This window comes from Poecilia formosa, unplaced genomic scaffold (genome assembly GCF_000485575.1).
Source record: "Poecilia formosa unplaced genomic scaffold, Poecilia_formosa-5.1.2 Scaffold100, whole genome shotgun sequence".
Taxonomy (NCBI): Eukaryota; Metazoa; Chordata; class Actinopteri; order Cyprinodontiformes; family Poeciliidae; genus Poecilia; species Poecilia formosa.
The window spans coordinates 886,356-906,958 of NW_006800039.1; the positions used below are offsets into that span (position 1 = coordinate 886,356).

The window sequence follows — 20,603 nt, forward strand, 5'->3', positions numbered from 1 at the left end:
TCTATAAATCTTGCAAGTTAAACCAAAAGAGAAGGGAGCATATGGCCAGGTGGAGATTTCATTACTGTCTGCAATTTGTGTTTGTCTTTTACACGTGAGGTCATGTGGAAGAACACCCTGTTTGTGCTATTCTGGCGTATTTAAACACCTGGTTTTGTCAGATAAACTTTCATTCTAAATAGATCTAGTAATATACTCAAATAAATGAAAAATAAGAACAAAAACCTTTTAAACATCTTTTTAAAAAATGCAATTTGAGGTAAGGAAGAAATTGCAGCTGTATCTCACTCACGATGGGTAAGACTTGCAGGGAGCAGGGTGTCCTAACTTTTTGCTCAGTTAGAGTATATGTTTGTTTAATGAGTGAAACAAGCTACAACTTTGGTGTAAATCTGTGATTAAATCACTTACTTTTCACAATTTTATGAAAATCCATTTTTAATGCACCGAATGTTAAGTGGTGTATCCCACCACTACTCTGCCCGTCAAGCAATTTGGGTTCCTTGCGTTCGAAAAGTGCAACATTAATAAAGCTAATTTGAGTTGTATGAAGTGCAGACTATCTTAATCCCTGTTATTAAATTTATTGAGATACGAAACTGGAGCTCTGTCATTAATAATTCAACTTCTGTATTTCTCCTAGAGATTTATCAGCCATTAAAGAGGCCTTCTAAGATGCACTTAAACACAATAATTTGTCTCCCTTTGCCCTGTTTTTTGCCTGGTGTGAAGCTGCACAGGCACATCTGTGGAAGGTCTTGTGTTCGAAACGCTGCCTCTGTGTGATGTTCCATTGAAATAATATGATAAGTGACTGTTTTGTAGGTGAATTTGATCTTGTCTGTTTGCCACGAAGAAACAAAACAAAAAAGAAAACGTTCTTCCAGGAAGGCATTGCAGAACGGCACGCACCTGGAGTATAATATTAAGGTGTGTTTGTCGCTCTGTTTTGGTGGCATTTGAAATGATCCGATTGGCTTTTAATCTGATGGAAAACAGATGAAGGATTTACCTCCATTGACTTTACATTGTCCAACAACAGGAATATGCACACACCATCTGCTGTCTCATAATAAAGACATTTAATGTACTGTAGTAATATTTTCACATATTTGCAAATTCTCTTCCCCACTGAAATTGTCAGGTTGTAAGTTCAATTCATAAACAAATAATGAAGTATACAAAAAAAATCAACTTTAATTGGGATTTTACAAAATAGACATTACGCAGTGCACAATTACAAAATCTAAGTCAAATTAAAAACTTGCAAGTTTTTAATTTGACGTCAGCAAATTCAGCTGTTCTCCTTCAACTGTGTGACACTCATCAGTAGCTTCAGACTGTCACCATCACTTGTCTCACCAATCAGTTTGTACACAAGTGCATCACATGGGTAAATGTATGACTATTGTTGTATATAATCAAACAACTTTCACACATTTTTCAATCCAGTTCCGATTGGACCTGATGTATGATAAGAAATATTACTATCGTCCTTTGTTAATGTGTCGTGTGACACTTCTTTCATTACCTTAATCTATCTTAAGGTAATGAGATAGATTAAGATTCATATCTCAGAAGAGATATGAATTTATCTCCTTTATCTCAGAAGAGATAAAGATTAATTTATCTCTTCTGAGGAAAAACTTCATTATTCCGTTTGCATTGTTATTTTTAAAAAGACAGACATTCAGGACTGATAAACACTTCAAAACATAAGTATGATGCTATTTAGTTGGAAGCTGAATACATATGAATCAATTGTACATTATTCACAGGTGGGGTTTTTTATTATCCATGTTCAATGGTATCTTTTCCCTTTTTTCTTACCTTAAGGCCTGAAATTAAAATAGATTTTTGTAGGGTTTTCTATAATATACACATCACAGAACAGGTATTACTTTTCAAATGGTTATCATGAAACAAAACTTGAAATAAAAAAATAAAATAAAAACGAGTGACAAGGATTATTCTGGCCTTGAATCATTTTCACAGCCGCCATTTTGTGAAAGAATTTTACAATAACACCCCCTTTGTTCACAGTGTTATGAGGTCACTGTTAAATTTGTCCTTCTCCAATGTACCTTATTGACTTGATGCACAAACTGCATATCTTTTAAGTAATACTTTAAATGCTCCAAAAGATGTCCGGTATAAGTAATCAGACACTAAAACAAGTTTTCCCACAAGAATCAGGTTTCATCAGATTCCATTTTGACAATCTAATTAAAAACCGTCCGCTCCCACAATTTTTGAATTGTATTCTTGACACAACCAAAATACAATTTTTTGCATCAATCTTAGGTTATTTGAATAAAATCTCATTTATTAATAATGCAAAGATACATTGTGTTATGTACAGAAGATGAATTGATCACATATGAAAAATGTTAAGACAAAAAAATTGTAAACTAATCTGATTTAAAGCCAGATTCTCTTTATTATAAATTAATTTTTTTGACATTTAGTAAGGAAGCAGAATGTAGGTGATAGACAGTGAAAAATATATTTATATATTTAGTACAGAACAATTAGTGTGTTAAGAGCTTGCAATTAAACAGTAGCTTTTAAAATGTTCCCGTTTTAAAAAATTAAAGGTACCAGAGAGTAATATTTTAACCATTATTAAAGATGAAAACGTTATCCACTTTTGTAGTATATCTCTGTGGTTCCAGGCTCGCCTCTGAGTCATCTGACCTTCTATTGAGCTTTCATCTTTTCTCCATGTAGTTGTGGACGGATTTGTTAAAAACCGCCAGGAAGAAATCCGCATCTTCCTTCGTGATGCACATGGGGGGTTTGATGCGGAAGATCTTCAACAGAACAACAACAAATACTTAAGTAAATACAACAAGTATTCGTACCTGTGCAAGAATACAGACAATTACAGGCAGATAATGAATGGGAAGCGATGCAGTGCTCTGACTGAAGTAGTGATTCAAAGGCAGTTCTTCTGGTTCTGAGAAAATAAAACATGGTGAATGCAATGTTTCTCCTTCTCAGTTTGTCCATCTTATTTCACTTTGGTTTTGTGTTTTTGGGATCAATTTGAGCTTTGTCTTTCTTTTGAATTTCTGCATATTGATTGAAATTCTGTTTTGAGTTTTACTTAAGTTTTCTTCTGCAGACCTCAGTTCTGGATTTAGTTTGGGGATCTGTCTCTCATTGAACATGTAGCTTTTACATCATGTTTAAGAGTTTATTTGTCAACGTTTTGTTGGTTCCTGGATTCAGTCTCATTCGGGGTTGTGAAATGTTCCTTGTTTGTGTATAGAGTCACTTACATTTTGTCCTCTAAATACATACCAAATAGATTAAGGCCTGTTAAACTGTGAAAAGATAATATGTGTTGGTAATTAAGTTTTTTTGCATTTGTATAACAACTAGGGGTGCCCGTTTAGACTGCCCGGCCAAAAAAAAAAAAAAAAAAAAAGCTCATATGCTAATATTACATTGGAACGTCTTTGGTTTTGATACAGCATACATTTTCTTTGGCATTGTTTTGATAAGCATCTGCAATGTCACAATATTTCTTCCTTTCCAATGTTGCTTTAAATTTTCACATTTTAAATGTCTGTTTCTTAAACAGATTAGAGTCTTTTCCACAACCACAGGACGTGTCTTTCCATGTGGTAGTTTAAGAAATGAGAAACTGCTCGTTTCATCAGCAGGGGTCAAAAAACTTGTTGCCAGCTGGAAGACAAGTCGTTCAAGCAGTAACTGTCCAATAGGAAGCTGGTGCCTATTTGCTCAGTTAAATTCAGGTGGTTACTTCTCTTTTTAGGCAAGGAAGTGTTTAATCTTTTTTGGTTATTATTACGCTCGTTTTCCCAGTGCTCTGTGTATTCATTCTGTTTATTAATTAGCTTCTTTCAGCATCTCCTGTCCCCTCCCCTGTCACAGCTCCCATGTATTCTGTAATTTTACTGATCTGTGAAGCTTTCCAATACTCACTCTTCCTCATGCAGGTTTTTTCCTCATCCTTTGCTTGAATTTACTGCTTTTTTGCCTTGTTGTCCCAGGTTCCCCCTGAGCTTTTCCCTCCGTGCTTCAGTTTAACAAGTTCCCGATCAATAATGAAACACCTATTCATAACTACTCCACCATCCTCCATTTGATTTCTCCAAACAACTTTTTTTTCTATAAAATAGCATAGCCTCCTCATGTTATACATCATGACTAACCTCACTTACATCTTTGGGAGAGCATTAAGGGAAGAGGAAAGAAACAGATGACATATAAACAATAAAAAAAGGGTTTGTCTTCTTTTTAAATGGCAATTTTTGATTTATCAGACTTTTCTTGTTTCACTAATCTCTTTTCTTTTGACATTTGGTTTTTTATTATTATTGATTATAAATGCATTGAAATACATTGGAACATATATATATATATATATATATATATATATATATATATATATATATTATTTTAAAACTCAATAAAACTTAATATTTCAAACATTTCTGGACATGTCTGATATCAAGGCATATAAAAATCGGCCTGCTGTAAAGTAAGTCTGAAAAGCTAATATGAAATTAATCATTTATATCAGTGTGACTAAATCAATAAATTAAGGGATGGTAAGCCTTGATCTTTAGCATGTACTCCATGTAATTTACTCAATTTTTATGTGAGCAGGATTCACGTTACCTGTCCGTAAACTCCTCCTTTGCCTATGAGGACTCCCATATCTTTAACATCCTCAAAGATCTCGGCGAAGTCCTCAGGAGGCAGTGGATCTCTGCTGGTCTGCAAATGGACGAGAAGAAAGCTTTGAATAGAAGTAGTAGTCCTCAGACAGCCACAGACCAGCCCAAAATGATTCCTACCCCTGGAAATTTAGGTTTAAAGCTTTATTTCAATTTTTACCAACATGATTCTCTAACTGAAAGTAATATGCATGTTTTTAGAGGTCAGAGTCCTGACTTGAACATGACAGAAAATCTGTGAAGATAGTTGCAGATTAGGGTGATGGGAAGGATGGAGGGCAAAATATAATGTGGAAAATCTAAAGCAACATCTCAAGACATCAGCCAGTAAGTTGAAATGTGTCCTGCTAATAGACATGAACGTAAACGTACCGCCAAATTACAGCCATCACAGAATCAACTCTCTGGAAGTTTTCAGAGTTTTAGTTGTCTTGTCTGCAGCAACAGGTTTAAAAATGAAAATAGCAACAAACTGTTATAACCAAAATGTTTCCTAATGAGAAGAGCTACTGTTAGAGAACATTCGCTGCAGATTGGTTTGGTCGGTTCACAAATGCAGAGGGCAAACGTTGCAGCCAGCTGGGACACAGCTGAACCCTGCCCCCAGGACGCATTGTGCAAAAAATGCACGTTATACAAGCAGGGGAGATGAGGTGAGAGTCTCTTCTGTCACACACTCAGTACCTTGTCTTTGACCATTTCCACACCGATCTGCAGCCCTTTTCCACGGACGTCGCCAATGATTTCATACTTGTCTCGAAGTTTTGCCAACTCTGTCATTAGATAGGTGCCCACATCAAGACTGTTCTTCTGTGTGCCGTCCTCTATGATTGTCTGCTTAAAAAAAAAAAAAAAAAAAAGCAACCGGGAATCAGAGAGAGCTGCGTGCTCCAGAGAATTTGAGGATACCGTCTTTCCAAGTCAATCTCGTTGACAGGAAATTACTCACATCAAGCACCGCTGAGGCAACGGCACAGGCCACAGGATTTCCACCAAAGGTGTTAAAATGCACCCCCTTGGCAAAAGAAGCAGCGATTTCTGGAGGGAAATAAAACATAAATTAACAAGCTCACACCTTTAGCCACTTCAGGTTCTACTTGATGTCAAGCATTCAGCACACTATGTGAAAAGTATTTAAAAAAAACAACACTTTTTTCATGTTGGCTTTTGTTCCTGTTCCATTTGTTTCTTGGAAAAAATCAAACATCTTGAAACAGCTGGAAGGTCTTTAAGTAAGCAGAAGTTTGATTATTAACCAAGTGCCATGGAAACTGGTTATCACAACAACAAGAAGCAACATGTGATGTGCTTCTTCCAGAAATAAGACCTGCTTGTTTGGAAGTGTGAAGTAAATCCTGATGGCAATCAGCAAACAAGGCTGCATAGATGAAAAGGTGGAGAGTGAAATCAATGAACCACTGAGGTGAGGGTCAAAACAGCTTGCTTCTCCAGCCCTGATTTAATTTAATAATTTTTTTTTTTTTTTTTGGTAAGAGATCATTGAAGTCAATAAGTCTGGCAGGTTGCTAATAATGCTCCATTAATAAGGATGATATCGAACATCTTTAATGGCTCTATGTTCTTCTCTTTATAACTCAAGTTCTGTGACAGCATAATCTTCATCATTCACAACAATTTGTCTTCCATCTGCAGATAATAGACAAATAGATAAAGTTGCAAGTAACAAACTGGAAGTGTAAAGTGTATTTTGCTGCCAGAAATAAGGAATGATTTCTGCTCTTCATGTCAAATTGAACTGCTAAAGAGAATCAAAACTGCTGCAGTTATTTTGACTGTGTGTATACAGAAATAAATCTACGAGTGTTTAAACTAAATAGATGTGCACGATTTACTGTCTCAGGCGACAAACAGAACCTGTGAATCCTCATGATGTTAAAAAAAAAAGAAAACGATTATTTAATATGATCCCTTGATGTTGATAAATGATAAATGTATATTCTCACCTGGTGTTGTAACAACAGCTCCCATAGGGAATCCATTACCGATGCCCTTTGCCATTGTAACCATGTCAGGGATGACATCATGTCCTTGGAAACCCCAGAAGTGGCTTCCAGTTCGTCCAAATCCAGTTTGAACCTAACAGGTGCAGTAAGAGACAATATGGGGATTCATCTGCACCTTGCGATGTGCTGATTGCTTTTGCAGTCTTTCCTCCCACGTATAACATAACAGTGTTGTCAAGGAGTAATCTACCCACGTATGCAGATATATGCCATTTCCATTTTAATGTTTTTCCTTAGACAAGCAGAAGGAAGACTCCACCCAAACAGTCATTTTCGGTAGCTTTTGTTCTAGTGATTTTTCTAACTGAAATGCGAAATGGACTTTATCAAATAATCAAACACAGTAGTTGATTCTGAAATAAAAGCACGGCATATATCAAACTGAGCTTAGCTCTAATGCGTGACTTACCGACTGATAAGACGTCAGTTTTCCAGCTGTAGCACATATTTATGCCTTCGATTTTCAGACGAAGATAACCAGAGTAAGCACAAACGTTTGCAAATGATGATTTTATCTATGAAGGAAAACATCTTTTCAAACTGATCTGCTCTGCCCTTGTTCAATAATGAATTGCAATTAACTTAATTTCTTTCTAAAACTGTTGAGCTTAATTCACAAACCACGCCGGAACTTATAAGTACAGCCAGCACATTTTCCCGATTTAAAAGAAACTCAAGATCACATCCGAAAAGTTAACATCTATCAGTTTGGGAAGGGTTGACAATTCCACTGCTAAGGCTTTGGGACTCCAACAAAACACCTACTGAGGCATCCATTTAGAAACTGAGAAAACGTGGAACAGCTGTGAACCTCTCCGTGACTGCTTAGGCTATCAAAATTACTCCAAGGGCGCACCGACGACTCATCCAGGAGTCAAAAGAACCCCAAAAATACATCTACAGCAGTTCATACTCCTTTTCTCATTCAAGGTTGGTGTTCATATTTCCAAACTGAGAAAAAGACTGAATAAAAACACTATCACTGGAAGGGTTCCTTGGATTTTTTTTTTAAAATTCACTTGTAAAAAAAAAAAAAAAAAAAGAAAGGGGAAAAAAACCCCATCTTGATAAGCTCTGAAACATTTGATAGCATTTTAGCAAAAAGAACATCATACCATAAACAAATCACACATAAGCACGGTGACTGTAAGACTGTCAGATTGGGTTCTATGTTTATATTATGATCTAGAGGATTTGCAACAAGTAATAGAACCATTAATTGTATTCTTTGTCAGAATTGTTCATAAACCTACAGAAAACTGAAAATCAGTCAATCTCATGTCACACGTAGTTCAATGTGGGTCAGCGGCACTGGATTCATTTTTGAGGTGGGGGGGCCATGAGGTGTTTCGTCATTTTGGATATCAGGCGCGCGCACTTGCTCAGTTGTCATGATGGCACCTGTCAATCCACTCTGGGTTTGTTGCAATTTGTCCTGAAGTGATCTCCCCTCACCTGAAGGACAAAGTTGTCGTGTCTACCATACGCTGAGGTCTGGCTACTGATTTACTGATTGCTGGCTATTAAATGTGCGGTCATAAAGATTTGGTGGAAAATAATCCGAAAAAATGGTTAAAAGTTGTCAGTTCGGTTGTCATGCTTTGCACAGAGCATTAGAGGGCGGAATAGAGTTTATTCCATTTTAAAACTGGTGTCTGGAAAAGTTGGACAAATGCCTGCAGGCGACCTCATGAACAGCTGAATACAGAGATTGATGGTATTAAAACAGCATGTTGCATGGCATTGTTTTGTCATCATTATATCATATGCTTAATGGTTAAAGATCAATGCATCAAGCTCGGTCCAAAACAATAAATATGTGCTGTGTCTACAAATGCGTCCAGTTCCTTACTAAAGCAGGAACTTTTCAGGCGTGTGGTGCAAATATTCATAGACATATGTGATCAAAACATAGCTCAGATATACACTTGAGTAATTGCTCACCCAGGGGCGCCTGCATGATATTATCGGAGGGCAGCACAACACCATCACCGCACCTGACCCACAAGAGCACAACCACATCTCCAACGCGCATCATGTGCGTGTTGCGAAAAACCAGCACAAACCTTAAACCACACAAATACAGGCCATGTGTGCGTAATGCGGATGGTCCACTAAAACAGCGGACCTATTTATTTATTTATTTTAAATTATGCTAAATAATAAAGCCATGAAAGCAAAGTGTGATTGGAGGAGATCCCCATGTTCAGGTGGTGTGTCAGACGTCCAGAGGAGGTGAAGCAATGTTTCAACTAGATTTAACTGTTTAGCCCGCAGTCTTACTTGCAGATGTGAGCTACAAGTATCCTATCAATCCTATGTGTGCTACAGAGTGGATTGAGTGGATTCTCATTTAATTTTAGGAAGATCTGGTTTAGACAGGGACCGTATCAGAGTCAAAGCCTTTTTGTTTAGATGTAGGTTTTATCTGTGCCTCTGTCTTTATATAAGTACAGAGAGATGTCAGTCACAGATTGTCAGAGCTGCATGCGGTCTGTGTAAATGTCTGGTGGGACCAACGAACGGGCAGGGCAGGGCCGTAAAGTGGGAGGGCCAATGGCCCTCTGGACCCCCCATGTTCCGGCACCTATGGATCTGGGTAAAACTCTCTGTTTTTCTGGATGTGTTACCGTTGTCTCAGGAGAATTGAAAGCCTCCAGTTAATGACCTTATGCTGAAGGGAACATAACTTAAGAAGTCAGACAATAACCTGAAGCACGTCAGCTTTGAATGGCTCACAAAAAGAAAAAAAATAAATAAATAAATTATTTTGGAGTGGCCTTCTCAAAGTCTACTCCAACTGAGATACTGAGAAATAAAATTAAACTGTCTTTCATGCTCGAAAGCTTTCGGATGTGATTGAATAGAAAACAATTATTCAAAGCACGGAGGGCCAAAGTTTCTCCTTGGTGCCATAAAACATTCATTGCCAGTTATGACAAATAGAGGTTAAACCAGTTTTTAGGTTCAAAAGAAATGATCCTTTCAGATAGGAACTTGTTGGTTTGCATGCTTTTGTTTTTCCTCTTTCCTTTTCTTCACCATTTGAAAACCACATTTTGTATTTACTCAGGGTATAAGGTAAATCTGAAACATTATTTTTCGCAACATGTACATATATAGTTATAGTTTCATGAATGAAATTTAATAATGTTAAACCCTTTAAAAATTTTATTTAATTCACTGGCAATGAATGTATAAAACTTTTGGTAATGCCATTCTACAGAAGTGACCGGGCAGATGATGAAAAACCTCAAAAGTTTACTGATACTCTTAATAGCTTTTGATTTTTAAATAATAATAATAATAATAATAAAAAAATCTAAATATATATCAGACCTCATCAGCAATGCAGATCCCTCCTCTCTCTCTTACAAGTTTGAAAGCCTCCTTGAGGTAGTTTTTAGGGTACTGAACAGCTCCTCCGACTCCCTGAATGAACCAGACATATTAGCAAAAACATGGAACATATAAGTGGAAAAACATATGAGAAAAATTATAGCAGAAATGTCTCATTTTTTGATAAATATACTTAACCACCATGCATGTTTATCTACCTATACATTAAATACCCATGGTGACAAATCCCAAGAAAATAAAAATAAAAATTATAGCAAAATCTAGACTTATTTCATGTGACTGAGGTCAACCTGTTGTGTTCACAGCCAAACAGACTTTAAAAAGAAACTGGAAGAAGAGTAATAAAGGAAATAAACAATATTTTAAAAAAAATCTAAGAAAGAAGTGGCAACAATTTATCCATTAGTTAATTTGAAAGATTTCAAGTCAAAATTAAAACTACTGGGGGAAAAAATAACACACTGATGTGAGCATTATTTCCAACATCATAATTGTACGATTTCTTGAAATGTAAAAACAACACCTGAAGAGGTTCTGCAAAGAAAGCAGCGATTCTAGGAGGGACGCTTGTAGCTAATGTCTCTTTAAGTTGTTTGATGTATTGCTCATTCGCTGCGCAGTGACCTGTATAATAAAAAAACATGGAAAACTCTGAAAAATGCTGAGCGGTCACGTAACAGGATAGAAACAACTAAAACACGTTCAACCTCTCTCCCACCTGATTTGAACTGTTTTACTTTAGTCCCAGAGCACAGATATTTAAAAAAATAAAATAAAATTGTTAAAATTAGTTTTTCCCCTGACTTGTTTTCTATGACTGTGTCTTAAAATAACAGTAGACGCCTCGTGTCAGAATGAACTTTGCAAAGAGACTAACTTTTCACCGTGGTTAAAAGTAAGTCAATGATCAACAGGAGGAGACTTTGGACTTTACTCTGCTGATTCAGCACTTTTTCCTCGTCTCCTCACATTTCACTTTTAGGAGTTCAGCATTTGTACTTTTACAAGTTTCATTTGTTAAAATTAAGATATTTTTGACTGGTTTGAACAATAAGTAAGAACTGCTAACAATATAGCATTATAATGTCTGGTGCCATTGGGAGTTGTACAAATATTTAAAGGCTAAGGAAACACTCTAGCTCCGAAACATCAAACATTAATTTTTTTTAACAGAACATGGCTGGATGACATTATATGATTTCTTTTTCCTGTTAATGAGAACTGAGTCTTGTGTGGCCATGTCTGTGTACCTTGAGCACAGCTACAGTCTCTGGTCGTCTGCACAGGTGAGTCCCTGCAGTGCCTTCCTCCCCAAGGTCCTCTGAACACATCCGGACACATCGTCTGTTTAATTGGCAGAAAACAACACAGCTGGGTTAAAGTGGCAAAAACAGAAATTCTTACATAATAAAGCAGTAGAAAAATAATTTAAACTATAAAACTGAAAGAGTGTTAATTAGGGCAATACTCTGAATGCTGCAATTGTGCAAAAAATAACAAGAAAGTATTAAATATGAAATGCAATTATATTCAATAATGTTTGACATATTTGAATAATAAAAACTGAAACGAATGTAAAAAATATACACTTCTCTGTGAGTACATCTTAGTACATTAAATACATTCCAGGGCTGTTTTGTTTCTTCAAGACATGGACAAAATGCCATAATTTAGCAACTATGTACACTGCTTTTTTCCTCAGAACATCCTGAAGGACAATAGCCATCACTTCAGCTCACCTGATTTTTGTTATGAAACACGATAGGGATCTAAAACTATCAACCTCAGAATGTTAACAAAAATAAACTGAAGGTTTTTGGAGTGGCTTGAATTGAAAAACAATTCTTGCAAAAATCCTTAAAATGTGTCTGATTCAGAAAATGCCTCCACAAAAGAGTTCGCCACAATCCCTCTACCGCAATGTAAAAGACTTGTCACCAGTAACTGCTTGCCAGTGTGGCGCAACTGGTTTTTATGCCCTGTAAACCAGCTGGTTAGTTTTTAACTTAGAGCCAGATTGATCTAACCCGATTCCTTTAATAGCGTTTTCTATTTTCGTAGGTTTTCACTGTCTGATAACAAAAAAGTGTTTGAAACAAAGTATTGAAAGCACCACTGTGTGAAATAAATGCATATTTTTCACTCTTTCAATTGAATTACTGAAAGAAATAAACTTTTCAGTGTATGGAGATGTACCTATTTATCATTTCCATTTCATGGAGGAGACTAAATGAAATCCTCCACCACAACAGCATGTTTCACTTAGGCACTAATGTTCCCACACTTTAGCTCTCTACAAGAATAGCAACTTGAAATGATTCCTTGCCAAAGCTATCTTATCAACTTATATTAGAGGGTATGTTGTTTACAGTAAAACAATATAGTCTTATTAAAACATAAAGGTGTATAATAAATATGACATCACAGATCTTGAAAGCATTGCCACAGGAGGGACAGAACCGTGAATGCATGACTGCTTTTATTTAGACATGCTGCTGTTATACATACATTTGTACAACCTAAACCATTGGCAACAGGGTATTTGTATGCTGCATTGGATGTAAGACCCATGGCCATCGGGCTGCCACCATGATATGATCCTCTGAAAAACACACAAACACTATGAGCACTTTGTACATGTTTATCTCAGAATTGCAATTGTTTGCAAGAACAATTGCAAACAATTGTTCTTGTTTGCAATATATATATATATATTTTTTTTTAACCATTGGCTATTTCTATTCTAAGAAAATGTACGAAATGTTGGACCTGAAAGTGATTATGTCAAAATTTCCAGTGTAGAGACGAGCCATAAACATTGCAAGGTCATTTGCTTCAGAGCCGCTGTTTGTCAGAATAACCACCTGCCCAAGGAAACAGACCAGCATACATTTCAACTACAGCATAAATATACATACCCACGACTAGTCTAAAAATACACCACCCTACCTTAAGAGGATCGGGCAAATAGGAGGCAAGTTTTTCGCAGTACTCTTGGAGAGCAGGGTAGACGTAAATGAAAGTGGTATGCCAAAGTTTTTTCAGCTGCTTTTCAGCAGCAGCAGTTACTTTCCTGCACACACAGATATCAACAATTAGCTATAAATACACTAAAAAGTGAACAAACAAAAACATAATTCCTGCTTCACATAGACACACAAAACGACCTTACGGGTGGCAGTGGCCCACACTGACAGTGGCCACACCAGCAAACAGATCCAGATATCTGGTCCCATCCACATCCCACAGATACTGCATGTGCCCCTGATGGATGAACACTGGTTTCTTATAGTATGTAACTTTCATGGTCATGGGGTTGCAGTTCTGTTTGCGGATCTCTATCATTCTTGCTTTTGACATTCCCTGGAGAGGCACATGATGTAAAACATAACTTCAAAAGGAACATTGTATTTCATTTCATTTTATGTGTTCTTGGATTTTCAAAGTACAAGACTGTGTGTGCATATCAGTGGCACTTGAGACTGGAGGTGTGAATGAAATATATATTTTTTTGTTTTACCATGAAAAGATTTTGTCACTTGGACAGTTAGCTTTGTTCTTACATAATACAATAAGACATAATTGTCTAAGGTTGATCTGCTGTGTGTCTACAGAGTTTGGCTTGTACCTTATATTCCTCTGGAGTAAAATTGCAAGAAGGCATCTCTGGTATATCTGTGTGAGAGAATCTCAAGTCTGATTTCTGACATGATGCACCTGTAAAATAAAAATTTATGAACTTAATATATTCTGTCAAGTAGCAACCACAAACTACAATGTATGCTATTGTGGTTTTACGTTATGGCGGATATGGCTGAAAAAGGGTTTCATGTCAGTCAATATTGGTAATTATTGATTTGTTATTGTTTGAAATACTGGCAAACTGGTGATGTTGTCTACATCACATGTTTTTGATTTATTGCCCAGCCCCGATCATAAGCCAATACAAAGTAAGGAGGAAGGGAAAGAACATGTGGTTTTTAAAATGTTTTGAAAATGAAGATGTTTCTTTTTTTTTTTTTTTTTTTTTTTAAGTTGGTGCCAGAATGCCAGAATTGTGCAGTACCAGACAAATGCTTCCAGTTGAGCTGTGGATCAACATTGGACAGTTGTGAATCTCCACAGCTCAACCACATCTTCTTATCCTAATAATGTTATTTTTATTTATTTATTTTTAGATTTGCTCTCCTTGCCTGCTGTATAAATGTAGCAGATAAATAATATAAGGGTTTTTTTTTCACATGGCAAGACATGATCAAATATTTCCTGTCTACTGAACTTTAAAATCCAAAAATGTTCTTTTATTATTGGAAATTAATTTCCAAGAAGAAATCGCTTTCTTCTTGGATTAAAGTAATTAAAATAAATTATTCCTTTTACTATTATTTAAAAGGAGTTTATAAATATATTGAGATTTGTGCAGTTTTACATTTGAAGAAATCAATCCAGTTTGATGCCAGTTTTTATGCATTTATATTATGCGAAGTGATTACATTTTAGCTTCTCTCAAACTGGATTAAGTGTTAGTATGGTCAACTCAATATAGTGGCATACTTAGCTATTTTATATACTCGCTTGATTTCAGGTGCGTATGATGGGGTTTTTATCTGCTTATGATGCCAGTCGAGTTCTGGTGGTTCAAATAACAAAACGGACAAACATAGAGTAAAGCTTGACAAGTGTTGCCCTCTGCATTACCTTAGCATGACAAAAACAACATGGCATATCCTGTGAAGACAGCTGTCTGCACTGCAGCAACAGCTACGAACTCGTTTGATCCGGATTTGATAAAGTCTCCGCGTTAACTCACCGCTCGCCAGGTGGATTTTAGCCGAAAGTTGGGGCCGATAGATGGGATGTCCCGTAAAACCTGCCCAACGGCCACTCGCACAAGATACAACTTTTAGCATGTTGAACAGGCCCCAGAGGATGCACTCTGTTCAACTTTTTCCCAGACCACGGTACTTATGTTTTTTGTTTGTTTTCTCTATCTCTCTTCACGGTAGGCGTAGACTGGCTCCGCTTCGCCAATGGTTCCTTTCGTCTTCCGACGTACTGAGAGGTGTGGGCGTGCAGGAGCGCAGCAGAAAATCCTATAAACCACCTAGGTTGGCCCCCATTCCCACTTGATCGTCGACATTATGCGTTTTCAAGATCAAAAAATTAAAAAAAAAAAAAAAAAGCGATCACATCTGACTCAAACGCACCAACAGCAGGTGAAACAATAGTTAGATTCCAGCCATTCAGCCAGAATTAATCAAGAAGTTTTCTGACTTTTACAAAACGTTATATAATCAAGATAGAACAGATGCATAAAGCATATTAAGAGTTGTGCAAGTATGGGTTATTTTTTATTAAAATTGTTAATCTCTTTAGTTCATTAATTCCACCTGTAAAAAAAGAGTGGTTAAAAAAGATGAATCACATCTAAATCTGAAAAATATATAGTTACATAAAAATGTAAGGCAGCCACTCTTCTCTCTATAATTATATAACTTGACAGTAATTAAAAAAAATTGTATGTAATACATCTTCATGTTAGTATAAAGGTAAAAAGAAAATAAACCACATATCACTACAGTATGAAGTAATTTTATTATAAACTCAACTTTTAAAACAAGCTTTTAAACATAACTTGATGGCTGTTTCTTATGTATTGCAAATATGTTCACCACAAGTGTAGCTTTCCCCACAAGGACAGTGCACAGTGTTATACAAAAGGATCCACATTTATGCCACAAGTTTCCCATCAAAAACTACAACTCGGTAAATGTACATAATCTGCTCTGAGTGACGAATACCTCAGTAAATTCTTGCTTGTTTTCTTTTTTAGCTTCATGTTTAATGTTCAAACACACACACGCACTCACACACACATATCAAAACACATATACAAACCAAAATAAAACATCTTAAAATAAATCTCTTCATATCTTAATGTCCATTTAAGGAATGGAAGCCACATATTCCAAAAGACATTGCCTCTTTTATCATTTTTTTTTTTTTTTTGGGATGTTCCAATACAAACTTTTATACATTTCAGCCAAATATTTCACACTGTTATCTGTGTTGAGAGCTGGTGACAGTGAAGAGCACATAATGTGATTTACATCATGTTTATATGCATATTTTAACATAATATTTAACAGCAGCAAAGAAAATAGAATAAAACATTCTTTGCATTAATTTGCGCAGACCCTTCCCTCAGGGGTAACTGGAGCTGTACAGCAAGGAGAAACTTAAATGCCTTGGGTCAAGTGTTCAGGAGTTCTTTGTATACATATATATATATATAGTCTTATATTTGTAATATGTACAACATGTAGCCTTACAATATATTTTAGAGGTAAAATAACGGCTTGCAGTATAATCAACATAGAAACATAGAATCAACATAGAAACATGTAGTACCTCAAATTAAGATACATTTTATTCTTAATTAATCTGAATGACGATTATACGGTTTAATCATCTGAAAAATTGTGGCTCTTAAATATCAGTGTTTCACCTTGACAGGAAAAGGTAAAAAAAAAAATATTTCCATGAAAGCAAAATTGTCTTTGCAACCAATTCTGGAAAGATGCAATCTTTGTCGGTGTGGTTTTTCTCCTTGTTTTCAGTTCCTAAGCTTAAAGTGAACCGCTTACAATGTCTGGCAGCTGCCAGATTGATATCCAAAGCACCTAGTGAGTGGGCAGGCCAAACATGGTGGCGGTGTCGATGTAACCACTGGCTGCCATTTCGTCAAGAATTGGCAAGGCGATGTTAATACCAGTCGCAGAGTTCTGCAAAGTGGGAGTGATGGATGCTCTGCTTACTACATCTTCTTGATAAGGGCACATGCTCTTCTCTTCCTCAATAGCATCTCTCTGAAGAAGTAGTAACCCATTATCATTGTTCACCACCCTCACCCTGCTGTAGTCCTCTGTTTGGTGGCTTAAGGTACGGCTGTCTTCCTGGCTGGGGGAAACGGGGTGAAGAAGAACCCCATCCTCAACGCTGACCCTCTGGACTTCGACATATTCGGAGGGCCTGACATTGAGCACATGAACATCCAATGGCGCTCCCATGTAGTCGACATGTGCCGTATTGAGGTCATTCTGGGCCTGGAGGTGCTCATGGGCTGCTGACTGGGGATGGAGTGGATGAGATTGCTTGTGGTCGAAGCTACACTCCCAGTAATTTGATCTAAAGCCTTTTCTGGTGCTGGGACCAGGCTGAGTGAAGTAAGACGGCATGGAGTTTGGGGTGAACAAGCTGTCAGAAAGACAGTGTTGTTGCCCCGTCTTAGGTGGGTTTGGTCGATTCACTGGGCTAAGACTGTACTGAGGCAGTGGAGAAAACAAAGAAGGCCAGCTCTTCACCTTCTCCTTCTCATTGGAAACATTTGAACTCTGCAGATTTTCATGAGAACATGCCAGGAGTTCCTCCTCCAGGGCTTCCTCCTGACTTTTTGTGTCAGCCTCAGCCTGACTACCCTCCTGATCTGACTGCTGCCCATCTTCTTTGTCACCTCCGCCCTTATCGGTAAGCAGTGTGTGGCTGTCACAGCTGCCCCGGCCAGAGTCATTGTCACATGTGGAGTTTTCAGTTTTGAAGCTATCGTCTTGAAGATCTTTGCCTTCATCCATGATTAGTTCACGCTCCTCTGGGACATACACCTCTAGGTATTGCACAAGAAAGTCCTCATAGTTGGATGTGGTTGGGGGAAAATCAGACACCACCAGTGAGCTGAAGATGTCCTCAGATTTGCCACTCTGCACGTAAAGAAGTATCTTGTTACAAAGACGTCATGATTCAAATAGCTACTTTAACATGCATTATTTAGCATTCAGCACATCTTTAGTCAAAAAGCTCTGGTTTACCTTGAGAAACTGTTTGTCAATTCCCTTGATCTTAGGTCCTGGCACTGGTGGCAGAAGGTAGCGCTTCACACTGCATGCACAAAAAGTTAGCAAGGTAATAACAATCAACATTCAACATTCTTTTCTATTTATTTATATTTACACACACACACACACGCACGCACGCACGCGCACACACACACACACAGACACACACACACACACAGACATTGTCTGTGTTTAATGTCTAATACTTACAATTTACTTAAAAATTTTTACTCTTACCTATGAAAGTTCATGTATACCATCCAAATAAAGATGACGAGGATGAAGGCAGCAAAGACCACAATAAGGATCCACATTGACCTTTCCTGTGGAAAATCTGAATGAAACAGAAGAATAATGACAGTCTTAGAACATGTAAATTTATTAATGTAGCATTTTCTTCTCTTCTCTCAAGTCACTTTTATGCCTCAAGGTTCATTGTTCCACTAGAACACGGTGAAGAAATGTGAATTAAGCACATAGTAATTCAGTTTTCCTTATAGGTAATCACTTGCTTGTGTCTGTGAGGACAGGGTAACTGAGCTTATGGGTTGCAAAATGGGAGCATGGCATTAAAAACAAATCCTCTCACAGCTCTCTGTATTACTAATTAACACATTTTTTACTGAATCCACACAAAAACCAGGTGGAAAGGTTAAATCCACTCTGACCACAGAATAGTGAAACATGCATTCCTCCAAGTTTAAGTTTTTGTTTCTTCATAAAAAAAATAGTCTACGTTCACGATGACAGATGCTGAGAAACCTGAAATAATGTCTCGATTGCTTCAGTCAAGCTTCTGGGATCTACATGAATATAATTGTGTTTCCACGTTCTGCAATCTTACGATCACAAACGTCAGTGTGTTTTACTTTATATTACTGGGATGGGCCAACACAAAGTTTCATAACTGTGAAGTAACATGAGGATGCACAAGCTGTTGCAGTTGAACTTTTGACCAACACAATGATTGGCTTTTTTTTTTTTTTTTTCTAAAATGCAAAAGCTGATTTTATTTTCTAAATACAGTTGTACAGTGTCAACTGTATTTAGACAGTCGTACGGTTATTTGTGTGCGAAGGACTTACATTCAGGAACTTTGACACGGGATGAGGGGCTCCATTCACTCCAAAACCCATGATCAGGCTTACAGCGAACCTGAACCTCATAAGTCCCACCTGACCTCAGGCTGTAAATCTGAAGAGTCTTCCTCTGGCCTGCAGAGACCTCCTGGAAATGAAACACATGAGTCAGGTCAGTAAACTAAAGCCATCTTCAATATGTGGACTTTAGGTGGTATTGGGATTTGAGAATCAAACCATGGCTTTGTGACATATCAGCGAGTCCTCTGACATGGAGCCAAATGCAAAGTTTCACATTTGGAAGACAAATTCTCAAACCACCAGGCCATTCCATCTCACCGGCAGTGGTTTACTCACCTCCCATTTATTCTTATTTTCCAACTTGAGTCGGACCTCGTAGAAGAGAGTGATCCAACCCGAGCGGGTGTCAGCCATTTTGGGGGGTTTCCATGACACTTGAAGAAAAGGCCAGTCTTTGTCCTCTGTGACATTCACTACCACTTCTTCCGGAGGATTGGGCTTGACTGGGGGAAGAGAACGGAAAGAGAGCACGTGATTAACAGATCTGATGAGACCCAATAAGGAAGGACAAGAAATCATAACGGTTTTTAGTAAATAATCACGCGCCCTTCACTCCAGATGTGGAAATATATGGACAGGTCCAGCTGAGGAACTCTAACATTCTAGCTCTGACCACTTTGAGCTGGGTGCAAGAACAATTATTAAGACTTCAAATTACAAACCTACTGCAAAAATAGACAAGGCTGAGGGCTGAGGTTAGTGAAAGACGCTGATACTAATTAGGCCTGATATTCAATCATTGCAACATTCTGATGAAAAGGATAAGTGGAGCACTTACAGATCCTCTAAAGCCAAGACAAAAATATACTCCAGCTTAGTCAGGCATAAGTATCTTCCATTACCAACTTGAAAAAGGGAACAATTTTCAAACCTCTGGAAAGGTCAGACTTTTTATTAAAAAATTGTGATATTAGCAATGAAGAAGATGGAGAGAAGAAGCTGATTGCTTTTCATTTATATTATAGGATTATTTTCCAAAGCTGACTGGCAGCCGATAGCTTAAAAATGTCAGCGCAACAGCAAAAGTCCAGATATAACAACTACAATTTTTCACAGTACACTAAACAACACTGTTCTGCTGTTCTGTCAAAAAAAATATGTTTTCTGCTAAAATTCTCTCAAGGAGTTGTGTCACGCTGAACCTTTGCCACTTTCCCCTCACCGATGTAGACGACATCTATGTCAACGGGATCGGAAAATGCCCTTCCCCTCGAGTTGGTCGCCACAACGGTGATGTTGTAGTTCACCCAGACGAACGTCACATTCTTGCTGAAGAAGCAAGAGTTCTTGCCAGCCGTTTTGTAGTCAGGACACTCGAACACCCTCTGAGAGCTGTTGAGGAGAAGGAAAACATCATGCAGTTGTGTGATTTCAGAGACGGTGCAGGAAAATAGCAAGAACAAGGTGTGTGTTTTACGTTACAATTTCTGTAAAAAAAAAAAAAAAAAAAAGATG

The 20,603-nt window shown here is 37.3% G+C and overlaps 2 protein-coding genes across 2 annotated transcripts in view; both read right to left on the reverse strand.

Moving 5' to 3' along the window:
- Positions 1-1,784: 1,784 nt before the first annotated feature.
- Positions 1,785-15,196, reverse strand: agxt2 (alanine--glyoxylate aminotransferase 2). Its single transcript, XM_007558919.2, has 14 exons — positions 14,907-15,196; positions 13,725-13,813; positions 13,269-13,459; positions 13,046-13,169; positions 12,866-12,960; positions 12,605-12,698; positions 11,347-11,440; positions 10,620-10,720; positions 10,076-10,168; positions 6,677-6,809; positions 5,662-5,750; positions 5,397-5,546; positions 4,654-4,752; positions 1,785-2,813 (listed from the first exon to the last, which is right to left on the reverse strand). Exons 1-14 carry the CDS (start codon positions 15,004-15,006, stop codon positions 2,712-2,714), a joined length of 1,554 nt encoding a protein of 517 aa, XP_007558981.1. The 5' UTR covers positions 15,007-15,196; the 3' UTR covers positions 1,785-2,711.
- A 1,312-nt stretch (positions 15,197-16,508) lies between these two features.
- prlra (prolactin receptor a) overlaps positions 16,509-20,603 on the reverse strand; it is a 19,332-nt gene continuing 15,237 nt past the window's right edge. The window contains exons 4-9 of the mRNA XM_007558920.2: positions 20,311-20,480; positions 19,425-19,591; positions 19,074-19,215; positions 18,226-18,322; positions 17,962-18,031; positions 16,509-17,853 (exon numbers count right to left, since the gene is read on the reverse strand). Coding sequence (XP_007558982.1) covers positions 16,780-17,853; positions 17,962-18,031; positions 18,226-18,322; positions 19,074-19,215; positions 19,425-19,591; positions 20,311-20,480 — 1,720 coding nt within the window. The 3' untranslated portion in view covers positions 16,509-16,779. The remainder of the gene's footprint in view (positions 17,854-17,961; positions 18,032-18,225; positions 18,323-19,073; positions 19,216-19,424; positions 19,592-20,310; positions 20,481-20,603) is intronic.

Bases quoted from the DNA above. Each gene is read 5' to 3' on its own strand.
- agxt2 (XM_007558919.2), bottom strand. From the start codon at position 15,006: ATGCTAAAAGTTGTATCTTGTGCGAGTGGCCGTTGGGCAGGTTTTACG. The intron at 12,699-12,865 runs GTCCAACATTTC...TGTGTTTTTCAG, and splicing joins TTTGACATAATCACTTTCAG to AGGATCATATCATGGTGGCA. The intron at 11,441-12,604 runs GTATGTATAACA...CCAATTAAACAG, and splicing joins ATGGTTTAGGTTGTACAAAT to ACGATGTGTCCGGATGTGTT.